This window comes from Apus apus, chromosome 23 (assembly GCF_020740795.1).
Source record: "Apus apus isolate bApuApu2 chromosome 23, bApuApu2.pri.cur, whole genome shotgun sequence".
Lineage (NCBI taxonomy): Eukaryota > Metazoa > Chordata > Aves > Apodiformes > Apodidae > Apus > Apus apus.
Window position 1 is genome coordinate 2,736,905 of NC_067304.1, and position 13,197 is coordinate 2,750,101.

Below are 13,197 nucleotides of genomic sequence, written 5' to 3' on the forward strand. Positions count from 1 at the left end.
AAGCTCCACAAAATGTTTAAATTACAACAGAAACCAGGAAGACAAAACCATCAGGTTTTGGGAGTACAAATGTTTTTGAAGTTGGAGCTGCCCCACTGTAGACAGATGGGAATTTCTCACATTCCTTTTCTGACTTCCTCATCTAAACATGACAGGAAGGAAAAGCTGATTTTCCTCTTGTGGCTTGTTAGGCTGACACTGGGTGGAAATGATGCTTTTTGTTTACAAGCAGGGGAGCAGATCTGGGGATTCATTTCTCTGCACAGAGGAAGCACAGGCACACTGACATTTCACCTCTGCTACCAGTGAAGTCGTGCAGCACTGCAGAGCCAAAGGCTCCTTCCCTTTCCATGTCTGCTGTAAACAGTTCAGTTAAGCATGAAAAGCACAGTGGAAATTATCTGGCCCTTTCAAATAAGCTGCCTGCTGCAGAGTCTCACACTCACAGCCGTAGTACAACTGACCCAGGTAATTAACAACAAAGCCTCTACAACCAAAACAGCTACAGAGGAAAACAGATCTATTTGGCAGCCCTTAAACACTGCAGAGTGAGTGTATGAGCTGAAAGATGGGCTCATACTGAGGAGGGATTCACAATTTGTTTTCAGCATCTTTAAATACCTCCCTCTTCCCCAAAAAGATGATTTTATCTGAGTCAGGATCAGAGAGGCAGCTGAGCAGCAGTCAGTGCCCAGAGGACAGGTGAGCAGGGTACAACCAGCCCAGGAGTTTACACACACAGCTCCACACCCCCAGCACCACCCCAGGGGTTTTATTTCCTTTCAGTGTACAAAGAGCGGTTCATCTGAGCTTATCTCTTCTGCAGGCTGCTGCTCTACCAGCAGAGAATCATCTCCAAAGAATGTTTCCGTAATGCTGCGGTGCTGAATTTCAGAGGGACACTTAATCTCGCCTGAGTGGTTCACTAGGGCCAACTTTCTGAGCATGAAATATTTAACTATCCATGGGCCTCCTGTACTGTAATAAAGTGACTTCTAACAAGCCTCTGAAATAAATATGTGAAGAGGAAAGTGGGAGCTATTAAATACACAAAACACAGCCCGATTACTCTCTTCCTTCCACCCCCATGAACCCAGGACACTGCTCAGCCCCAGCAGCAGGGACCCAAAAGCACAACGTCTCCTCTAGATGCCTGGGAGACTCCACAGGGGAAGAGTTGGAAAGGGAAGCTCAACATAAAGATTTGTGAAGAGCACTGTTACCAATTCTTCCTCCTTCTGAGGATATGAAAACTTACCTGGCTTGTCTAGAACAAGCCCTGTATTTGAGCAACTTAAAACTCTGGAAAGCCCCTCACTTCTTGCAATTCTCCTCCTTCCCTCCACCAGTTAAGCCTACATTTAACATATTAAAGATGTACAAGTGAGCAGGCAGATGCCTGTTAAAGTGCTGAGAGTTGGTAAACTTGGTGACAACCACCCAGGACCCCCTCTGAAGGCCAGCAGGGTAGAGGAGCTCACGCTGCACTGATTCACTCCTGGCACAGAACCTCTTAAGCAAGGTCAGCCTTACCTCATCCCACTCGGAAGCAAAGGACGGGGACTTCTCCAGCCTCTTCTTCCCAGTGCTGCAGTTGGAGAGCGATTCGCTGCGGCTCCCCATGGCATCGTCCTCTGTGGGGGAGCAGGTCAGAAGATCCGAGTCCGATTTGGACAAGCTGCGGCTGAGTTTCAGCTCTGCTTTGGGCTTGCTCCCTGGGTGGGCTCTGCCCACAGCTCTGTCCCCCTCTTCCTCAGCACCACCGGGGTGCTGCAGCACGTGGGGCGTGACTAGAGTTTGAGGATCCGCCCGGTTGACGTGCGTGTGCTGGACGGTTGCGTAGACCAACGTCTGGGTTTGGTCCGGAGAGCTGGTCCGTACTGATCCAGAGGCAGGGAAGTCAGCATCCTCCAGCTGCATAGCAGGTGGGTGGCTTGTAGCTTCCGTGCCTCCTTTCTCCGTGGAGGAAACGAGCCTGAAAGGGTCCTCACTTATCTCGCAGATCGGGGAAGAACCGTGAAGCAACCCTGAAAACTGCTCTGGAACTTGGATGTCCGGCCCGTCGGCAGAGTCCTGGCTGCGGCTGCCACTGCTCCTCCTGTGGTCTTCAAGGGGATGAAAAGAGGGAAGGAAAAAGAAAAAAAAAAATTAAAAACATGGAAGCAGCAGCAAAATTCCAGCTTTCTCCCTGCCCTCCCTCAGCGAGGGAGGGAGAGATAAAGAGAGAACAGTTCAGTATTGTTCCGCGTGCTCAACTTGTACCCAAAGTCATGGCATTTATGAAATTCCAAACACTGGCCTGATTTATGCAATCTGGCAGCTCTCCTTGTTGTTTTATTCCTGTTAACACTAACTATCAGGCCTTGCTATATAAGGCTAAGAGAAGTGCTAACTATATCCTGCAGAGAGAGCAAGTGAGGTAGGAGAAGCAGAGACGGAGGCTCCTGGAACATCTGATCCATTTCCATAAAGGCCAAAGTGTTATTTAGAGCAGCGCTCCCTGCTCTTGGCATAGGCTGCAGGGTGGGAAAACTTCTGGACTGTAATCAACCTATGAGCTCCAAAATCCGTTCCCCAAAACAACCACTGCTTTCCTCCCTAGTGGTTTCCGAGTTTAACCTCTCCTCCTTACTCAGGGGAGAGAAATAAACAGTTTATGCAATAAAAAAAAACTGGATCAAAACATCTCCCTCTTGCAAGCAAACCACCCAACAGCCTGATCTACGAAGGCAGTGAGTTGAGTGGAGTGCTGGCTGCCCCCGAAACATGACACTGTTCCTCAGCTGCTCCTGCACTAACATCTTTAATATCAGGTACCACGGACCTGGATAAGCATGAATAATTCACCAATCCAAATTGCCAAGCATGTGCAGACATACGTGTGCTCACCTCGGTCACGTTACACGCCTGCGTTTCAGCTACAAAAGCAAAACATTGTAAAGCCAACAAGTAGATTTTGTTCACTGGGGATTCCAATACCTGCCTGTAATTGCCTGCAAATTTTAACCCTTTCCACTTAGTGCTGAAGAAACACTTTTTCAGACTGAGGACCAAATAAAGCAGGCTGCAAAGGAACAACAAAGCAAAGCACCCCACGATAATGTGCCTCTGAAATGCAAGGAGGATGTTTAGATGTGAGGAGGAAATTGCTGCTTTGCAAGACAGCTGGAAGCCAAGGCACAGGAATCCTCATTTCAGTGAGGCAAAAGGCACTAATTAATTTTACTTATCTTTTAACTAAAAGCAGCCTATTAGCAACAACAGTGAAATCAATTCCTTCCCCCCAAGCATCCCCTCCAGCACTAAGCTTGAACTGGTCATTTTCAAACACCAACACCCGTCTGGTTTTGTGGTCTGTCCACCAGAAAGTAGGCAAGAAAAAGACTGAGTCATTTGCCTTTGCAAGCTGCTTCAGATCCTGGGGTCTCAGGCCCCCCGTGTTTGATGAGCATAGCTAGTCCCTCTTGCAGGCATTTGTTTACTCCACAGAAAGGCTAAAATAGCTTGTTCAGCTGGCAGCTGAGTCAGGAACAGCAAAAGCCTGAACGGAGGTGAACTGCCAGGGCAGCAGGACCTCGCTCTGTGCCGGGATCAACTGACGTGAGGGCTTATTTCATTCTGGATCCTGTGAGTTAAAGATTCCAGGACAATGAAGTAGTTGTTGATGATCATGCACGGGCATATAAACCACAAGTTCTGCAACTGAAGTTGCCAAGGAGAGGCACATCCCCTGAGGGAGCTGGTGTCACCAGCACCATTCCCAGGTCTGGCTGGGGAGCGCCAACGGCAACATCCACCTGAAGATCTCAAGACCAGATTATGTTCAGTTACTTTACACCAAGTTATGAAGCTATAATGCTGGAGAGAAACCTTAGAGGAGATCAGACATGCTGCACTCACAGGACAGACTGGTATTAAAAAAGTCAAAAAATTAAAAAAGCTACCAAACCTGGTAGGAGGGACACGGTCACATTAATTCGATGGGGATGGAAAAGCTTCTGCAAAACCAACAGCTTTCCTTCTTGAACTCTTTCCTTCCTTGGAAATAATTTCTTCCATGTCCCAGCTTAACCTTTACTGACATTTCTGCTGAAGGCAGAGAGGAGGCTGGTGAAAGTTTCTGCCACATGCTGGAAGGCTTGGGTCCAGCCAGAACACAGTGCTCCAAACCCAGCTCCAGAGACTGACAAAAGGGCTCCTGTTGAGCAGAAATCACAGCCCCCGTTCATCATCAGCCAGGGAAGGACTTGGAAACACAAGGCAGCTGCCAGGGAAGGAAGGGATGAAGCAAGAGCACTTGCTCAGAAGATGTGAGGAACATCCTGAAGGAGACACTTCAGAGCATTTAACAGGCCTGTGCTGAATGCTGCAGACAGAAGAACCAACACAACTAGACAATCAGCTAGACAGGAAGAACAATCTCACTCCTTGTCACCACTGAGGTGCACATGGCAGGAACATGGGGTTCCCCAGGGCATCTTGGGGCTTCAAGGAATCCTCCTGGGGCTTCAACTACAGGTGCCTCAGGCTGGCTAGCAGAGAGGCCAGAACAACCACTGGCCATCTCAGGAAGGTGTACCTTTGTGGGATAGGTTCAGCTAATGTGCTGATCACTCTTCTCATGGCAAAAAAAGTGAACAATACTAATTTTTCAAGGGTGTAGTGCTTTTGGAGAAGAGGAAAAGAATATTTAGGTGCTAGAAAAGCAGACATCCCAGTTCTACCCATTTGCTGCACTTTGTCATTCAAAAGCATCCTCCTCCAGTCACACCTTTTACCTCAGAAAGGAAGTTGTCCTTAACACAGGGACTTCTGTCCAACGCCCTCAGCACACTTTACACCCAAGCACAGACATCTGACTGGTCCTGACCTCTCCAGCCAGCACCTGCTGCAGGTTTCATTAACAGAAGGAACTTCCAGCTCCTGATGGGAACAGGAACCCCCTTCTGGGTACAGACTGCCTGCTTCCCAGGGAGGATTCAATCAAGAGCTTCCCTGCCAGCAGCCTGATGATTCCAGATATGAAGCACTTCTCCCAACACTAAGTTGCAACCGCCCTGACTGGATCAGATTGCTTTCCCTATATATCATCAGCAGGGCTTGTTTCATGTCCCTAGATCAGGAGTATGAAGCTGTTATTGCAGCTGCTTTTTGCTCAGGCTTCCCAACCTTAACACTCAGCCAGGGCATGGACTAGACTCTGCCTTTCATAGAGAAAAGGCTCCCCATGCCAGAATTTGCCAAGTGAAGAGTAGGCAGATCTATCTCCAGTGGCAGAGAAGGCCAGAGAAGAGAGGGAAGCTGGCCTTCAGGGTGCTGCTTTAGAGGTGCAAAAATAACCTTCAGCTGCAATGAAACTAAAACAAAGGCTCATTCAGAGCAAGGTACAATGAAACCCAGAAAGGTACAGTATGTTCCTGCATCAGTCTGATCAACCTCAGTCATTTTGGGCAGTTCAGCCTCCAAAACCTACTTGACTTTGTGTTCATTTGTACTCACACCCCTACTCCCCTTATAAGAAAGGGCAATAAAACACTGGCCTGGTTGCTTAGAGAGATCACAACTGTACCTACAGAAATGTGGGCTTGGACCTGAAACATGGGAAAGCATCTGTCCTCCAGCCAGGATAAAACCAAGGGAGGGCACCTAGGCTGTGGTTCTACATGATCATTCCTCTCACAGCAAATCAGGAGGTTTCTGCCCCTTCCAACCTTGGTTTGCAACACCCATGTGTCCCCACAGACTCCCTGCAGCATTGCCCATGTGGTTCTCAAAAGATTATTTCCTTTCCATCTCCCAGCAGCATATTTTGTCTTTAACCACTGGGTTTAGAGCACAGCCCTACATCTGGTTGAGCCAGTACAACCATTAAGAAAAACTCTAGCAGGAAGAGAGGTAAAAGCAGGGACTTCAAGCTGGGTTTCCTACACAAGCAGCTCAGCTGAGCCTCAACAAATGCCAGTTTTAAAAACCATCAAAAGGAACCAAGCCAGTCCTACCTGCAGCTGGTTACTGCTGGCAGCACTTGTGAATGACTCTCCTGAGAAGCTAGACAGGCATCAAAACTCAGAGGTATTTTCCATATCCAGCCTCCACCAGATCTCTCTGCAGCAGCAGAAGCTATGCAGTCTCCTCCTGGTCAGTTCCCCACTCTTGGCCAAGGTCTGACTGCCCTGACTTCATGCCTGTGACTGCACCTCCTCCCCACACCAAAGGGATGCGAAAGCATTTGGCTCAAACCCCTTCTGATCCTCTGCCCAAAACATGAGGCCAACTTTTCCTAGTGCTCCAGCATGTGACAGCAAACTGCTGTAGCACACACAAAAGGCAACCAAAGCCAGGAGGATAATACCACATTCATCTACTCACTGGATACAAGACAACTTGCAGCAAGGGGAACAAAAGCAGCTATCACATATGAAAGGCACCATTAAACCCCGCGTGCCTGAAATTCAGCCTTTCAGCTGCCCTGAAAAGCCCTCTCAATGGCCCACAAGAATCAGAGTCCTTCTCTTCTGACCAAAGCCTCCTCCAGAACTCATCAAGTAACATCTAGAAGTTCAGCCTCTCAGATCCAGGGCCAAGAAGCAATTCAAAGCCATTCTTCAGCTTGCTCTGTCTTGGGACTGAGCTGCTGCTCTTGATGCTCCAGGACCCTTCTGATCCAGAGGTGGGAAAATTCTCCAACACCCCAATTAAGGCTTCAATCCCTCATTCAGCCCTTAACTCTTTGCAAGAACAACTCTGCTACTCCCTACATGTAGCTTTCCCCCCACCCCCCATCAACATACACCTCACATTTCATACGTGCCTACTTCTGCTTCCACCTACCCTTCTGGCATCAGACCCCAACTACTGTGAAAGCTTCAAACATTTTTTTCCCACTGTAATAAAGCAGATTTCAAAGCTGATCCAGCCTTCCATAGCAGTTACAAAACTCATGTACAGAAAGAAGCAACCTGTGACAGAAGGCAAGGATGAAACAGCATAAAAGAGAAAAAGTACTAAATAGAAAATAAAAATAGCAAGTGCCTCATTTCCTACTGGGGTGGAGAAGCCTGAAGCCCCTCAGAGGAGCAGCAGCAGGTGAAAGATGACACAGGGCCTGGTAAAGCTCAGCTGCTCCTGCAGCAGGGGGGAGTTGCCAGCTGGGGACACTGCCACACGTGTGGTTGTGCCACAGGGATCACTCCAAGATGTTCTAAAAAACAGCTGGTACCCTCTGAAGAAGGGGGACAAATAGTTGTGTCCCTTTCACCAGGTCCACCACAAAGAGGAAAGGGAGATGGCCCTGGCAAGCTTAAGAAATGGAAGGCATGAGAAACACATTGGGTGGCCCCCTCCTCCTAAGGGCAGCTCTTCACCTCTGCCAGATCAAGGCACATTAGTGCTAATTGCATTTAAGAGAGAAGACAAGTCCTGGGTGATGAGAAAATCCAACTGCACCCTTGGATTTCTCCCACTTTCTACAACAGCAGAAAGGGCTGCAGGTTTGTTCCAAACACAGCAACACTTTCCCTGAAATCACAGCTATGCTCTTTCTAGCTGTACATTAGAAGGGCTCTGCCCTGGATCCTTAAATAGGCTGAAGATGCTTCCTGCAACCTCCCCATGAAACAGGGCTTAGTCTGCAGCACTGACATCTTCAGGTGTTCAGGGGAAGAGACTGGTGTCAAGAACAAGCAGCTGCATTACTGGGAGATGTCATTTTAATCTGACACATAATTACAAGACACCTTCACAGATATTAATCAAGCCTAGACACAGGAGCCAGAGAAAGGAGCAAAGCAGGCAGAAATAGCTCACACTTGAATAACCAGCAAGAGCTGCACACTGAAAAGATAGCCTGAAAGCTGCTGGTTCCATGGCTGTCACCCAAAGACTGTTCCTGGCTGAGACTGCAAAGCACCAGCCTGAACAGCATCCTAACTTTGCCCCCGGCAGCAAGTGGCTTTGGAAAATGCTGGTGGGAAAACAATGACCTCTTGTGCCACCCTGTAAAAGCTGGGAGTATGGCAGGACTCAAGGAATGAAAGCTCTTGTGCTGCAAGGAGGGATAAAAAAAAGCTGCAGGTCTCACAGGGCAGTCAATGAGGCATCATATGGAGTCCTCATTATCCCTCTGTTCATCCTCAAAGTGAGATGGTTCCAGGTTTAGAGTCCAAACTAAATCCCTTCCCAATTCCTGCTCACGACTTATGAATAAACCAAGAGATATTTTTCCTCTAAACAAATCTGTTGTTGTTGTTGAAGACAAGCCAAAAAGCCCAGCAAGAGCCAAATCACAGGAGACAAGGTGTTCCCAGAGCCTTCATAAAGCACAAAAGTCCTTCTGGGAGAAGAGAGACTCGTTTGATACTTAACCTGGCTATATATTGGATTTTCAGTCAGCTCTAGAAAGGGGCTTGCTCTACATGTTTGTTTTCCTCCTGTGTTAGTTTAAACCTTGATTTAGCTTTAATACACAAGAGGACATTGATTTTAAGACCAGGACAGCAGGACCAATCCTCTGCTGATACAAACATGCAATGCCAGCAGGTCTTCAAATCCAGCTGGATGGAGAACATGGCTCATTGCAATACTTGCCTGGGTTCATCCGCCTTGGAACAACACAGCACAGCCCTCCAGCCCTCTGCATCCACTGGACTGTGCACAAGGTTTGCTTCTTTCCTAAGTTAACACAGTTAAGTCCTCACAATCTCTCCTCTGTCAAAATATCAGGGTTGCCCTTCCTCCCTGTACATTTTGTACAGGAACGTTTAGATCTCTCCTTTATAAAAGTGAAGATTACCAGGAAACAAAACAATCACAATCCAAACCCCACCCAACAAAGAATTTAATTGTTCTCATTGCTCTCTGCCCTCTGTGCTTCCCTTTAAATGCATCTAAGCAAACATTTTTGGATGGCCACTTACCTTTTGTTTTCCTATCCACCACCACTGGCTTTTTAGTTTCTGCTGTAAGCAACAGCTCGTAAGGGTGTTCCTCTTCCTCAGCTCCACTTCCCCTCCTCTTTCCTCGTGCCACAGAGGCCTAATGAAAAACAACAGAATGTAGTGCCCCCAAAAGCAGATGTATTAATCCCAGCAATAAAGCACGAGGCCTCTTTATGCCATGGTTGAAGCAATGAACTGGCAGAGGCAACACCTTCACTGGGAAGTGGGATCCAAAACGGAATGTTCCCTCCCCATCACCTCAAAAACCCACCCAACACCCCTTTATTTTCTAGTATTTAAGGTTGCTGACAGCTTTCTAGCACTGACCAACTGATTCACTGCAGGCAGCCTGGAAGGGGGAAATAGCTGAGACTGTTATTCCCGTTCATCCCAACCCAGACTTACTGTTGCTATTGGAATTTGCATCGTCATTCACATTTTAGTTGCTGGCCCTATGAGGACATGGCTGGGAAAAAAAAAGATCAGCCCAAATCCCTGCCACCTTCTCAGAAGCCTCAGATCCAGCATTTCCAACCTCAGGATGCTTTGTGGATTTAGGGCTAAAAAGCCCTCAGGCTACACTGTATAAACTCAGTTTAACCTCATCACCAACTGTGCTCATTTAAATCCCAAACAGCCTCTTATTAGAGCTTGGTTGGAATACTGGCAGACCCTCCAGCCAAGCTGCTCTGGAAAGCCACCATCCACGTGCAGGGATGAGGTCTTGCAGCAGGATCCAAACGAGTTTTGCTTCAGACTCACCTCAACACCCAGGGTGACAGGCACTGCCCATCCTTAGGGAGCCACTTATGCCATCCCAGTGCTAATGGGGCTAAACTGGGCTTCAAGGCACTCTGCCTGCACGGTCAGCTGGCTTCCAGCACCATCTCCTGGCCAGACCCTGGCAGGTTGATGCAGCCCTGTCCCAGGAGCCATGTGTGCCTACAGCCAACTGTGGTGGGGCCAAACCCCAAGCCAGCAAGTGGGAGATCCCTCCCTGCTGCCAAGACAGGTCTGAACAAAACATCTCCCCCAGGAGGGCTCCCCATGTTGCTCAGACACCCCTGGAACTGCCACTGTCTAAACAGCAGACTAAGCACCACCTCCAACCTCTTCCCCAAAGTGAAAGCATCAAGAGTTGCTTCAAGGGCAAAAAGGTACCTACCTGACTGCAATCTAGCCAGGATCCCTGGAAGCTTAAGGAGTCTTGGAAAGACTCCCAGGAGTCAGCAGCACAGACAGGAGCCCTACACCCATGTACTGTTCCTGCCTGAGTCCAGCTGGCTTTTAAATCAACTTTCTCAATGAGAGGAAACGGGCTGTGTCCAGCAAAGAAAGTGTTTATTCTACCTGCTTCAAGCATGAGCTGCCAGGCAGAGCTGCTCCTCCTCAGGTGAAGGAGCCCATAATGAGCCAATTCAGGAAAAAACTGACCAGATGGTAGCACAAAAACATCAGACCATAAAACTAGGTAAACAGGCTCTCTCCAGAGATCTTGGAAAAATACTGCACAGCAGCAGCCACTTGTAACAGTTGCAGCCTGGACCTCAGGCCACGCATTAATGTTCTCCTAAGTGTCCTGCAGATGATGATCATCCTGCTGTCCTCTTTCAAAGGCACTAAATGCATTCAAAGGCAGTAGTTCCCCTGGCAGCACAAAATTCCCAGTTTTTGCTTTGTATTTATAGGCCTGGCTACTCTTTATTTACTCCCATCTCTCATCCTTCCAAGCTTTAGATAAGAGTTTTGGGTTCAAATTCACTCAAAGCAAAGACCACTCTTTGCTGGAGAACTGTACTTGCTCTGCAGGCTCTGCAACCAGGGTTAACAAAATCAAATAAAACTTTCTTGCAATTAATCATTAATTTATTTATATATGTTGACTAATATGCATAAATATTCACTATTAGCAAAGCCCAAAAGATGTTAATAATGAGCGTGTTCATTATTATTATTAATGAGCATGATAGTTATTAACATGAACATGTTCATAAAGACCATTTAAAGTGTACTTAAGCCACAGCAGTGGACTTTGAAAGACTTTTTTGAAGGGTAACTCATCTCTTTTCTCTCTCTTCCCCCAGCAGAACTGCAGCCCAAGCTGCTGGAACAATCCTGGTGCCTTGGGCTTTTGTCTGCACTTCCCTTCCGGAGACAAGCAGTAAACAAATGAAGTTGAATTTGACAACACAGACTCTTAACTCAGCTACAAAACCAGAAGGTTTCTGCAGATAGTGAAGGCACTCGAGCACCTCCAGACTATCAGCTCTTCTGCCTGTTTGTACTAACGTTTTTTTCCAGGATGAAAGTGAAAAGCTTCTTGTTTATGCACATCTGCTTTGACTGATAGCCCCATGTTGGCATTAAAAGGTACTTTTGAAACTGGAGTTTGGCCCAACCCCAGAATGTTCAATGACTAACTGCCCTGGCTCTAATGTCAGCACAGGGCTGGAGGGTGGCAGCTCAGGATGCTGGAAGGAGATGTTTACAGCATTCCCTAAGTGTATTCCTGGGCACGCCTGCCCCACCCAGAGAGAACATCCTGAGGTGATAAATAACTGGGCAAGAGTCAGAAAAATCAAAACACCCCAGAAGAAGCAAGCAAGAAAAAAGAATCAGACCAAAACTGCCCCAGGAGTACATTTAGAAGGTCATTTCCAGACAGTGACACTAAGTTCTATCAATGAAATTGGTTGCAAATGAGGATGTCCCCAGCGAGTCACTCCGTGTACGAGTCACTTTGCCAGCAAGATTTCCTTTAATGGATCATGTTTCCCAAGCTGTTAATGGCAGGACAACACAGCAGGTGTTTTATAATTAAATATGGCAAGATGACTCAGCAGGAGGAGCCAATGCACGTTTCACTCCCTTGTGTTTATCATCATGAACAAGGTCTGCTTTCCAATTATGCCATGACCTGCCCAGAGCCAACCATGGGACTGGTCACCACACACTGCAGAACCACTGTCCCAGCAGTGGAGAGAGATCAGTCCATGATTTCACATTTCAGTTTGACTGCCTGTGCACTGGTTGGAGCTCTGCTCTCTCTATAAAAAAAGTCAGTTCTGTTAAAGCAATGTTTTCTCAGGTAGATGGGACATGCTTCAGCAAACAGATCACACTTGTGCCTTGTAGGAGCTTCAGCAGATCAACAGGTTCAAAGCCAAGTGTCTGGTGAACCAGAGTCTGTCCTGACAGCTCCAGACAACACACAGCGTTTTACCAACAACCCCATTGCATTTGGAAAAGCAAAGAGATCCACAAGATTTGTTTTTGCTTTGAAGATTTTCCTGGGTGTCAGTGGAAGTTGCCAAGACACATTTGTGGTTTCACACACCCCCGTGCACAGGTGTCCTGGGGAGCCCTCACATCAAGTGAATAAAAAGGAACAGGAGGAAGCCCAGGAGCAAGGCAGGACAGGAGAGCTTTGGTTTCATCCAAAAGCAGCTCATGTGCACTGACCTCTGCAGAGGACAGCTTTAACATCTGCTGAGCCAGATTCTGGCTGAATTCAAGCCCCTGATCCCTGTTCACATCAGTGGGCTCCACAAGCCCACACATCATCTCCACAGCTGGAAGCTGAGGAAGCAGGAAGCAATGGCCCTCTGGGCCTCAGTCTCAAGTGAAGATGCATTTGGTGGGATCATTACAAGTGGGCAACAGTCCACATCACAAAGTGATTCAGAAAAATCTCTTCCTAAGGGAATTTCCAGCCAAGAATAGGAAAGTAAGGCTGAAGGTCAGCACAGAGGTGCCCTGGAAGAACTGCACAAAGGAAGTTCCCATGGCAAGTGACAGCAGCAAAGCTGGAGTGAAAGAAAACTCCACATCCACAACCTGACTTGCAAGGGAGGTAATGTCATAGTTGGCTCCTTCCAAATTGTTAAAACTGTTCTTTAAGCCACACTCACATAAAACATGCCAGATCCAGTCCCACATACCTCACAGGAAGCACTATGGCCTATCTTCTTCTCCACATGCTGATCCTCCTCTTCATCAGGTGGAGGCTTGGCAGGTGGGGGTGGACGCTCTCTCTGGGGTGCAGAAAACAACTGTCAACTGTGTTGTGTTAAAGCATGTCCCCTTCTGCTCCCACCACCAGGACATCCACACCACTGTGAATGCAACATGGCAAGGACCTCCTTAAATTAATCTGCGTGGAGGAGAAGTTCAGTCCTAGCAGCACAGAGCTCAGCAATGGTTGCTGCCTTTCCTGCTCCTCCTCCCCAGCAGGACACCTGTTTGGGCTGAGGGCCCCTTC

General features: G+C 47.7%; 1 protein-coding gene across 5 annotated transcripts in view; it reads right to left on the minus strand.

The window, feature by feature from the left end:
• Nucleotides 1-13,197, minus strand: part of ANKS1A (ankyrin repeat and sterile alpha motif domain containing 1A) — a 108,662-nt gene that overhangs the window by 54,251 nt on the left and 41,214 nt on the right. For all 5 annotated transcript variants that reach the window (XM_051639164.1, XM_051639162.1, XM_051639163.1 and 2 more), the window contains 3 exons: nt 12,878-12,970; nt 8,916-9,033; nt 1,534-2,105 (listed from right to left, as the gene is read on the minus strand). In XM_051639164.1, the coding sequence (XP_051495124.1) occupies nt 1,534-2,105; nt 8,916-9,033; nt 12,878-12,970 (783 nt within the window). The remainder of the gene's footprint in view (nt 1-1,533; nt 2,106-8,915; nt 9,034-12,877; nt 12,971-13,197) is intronic.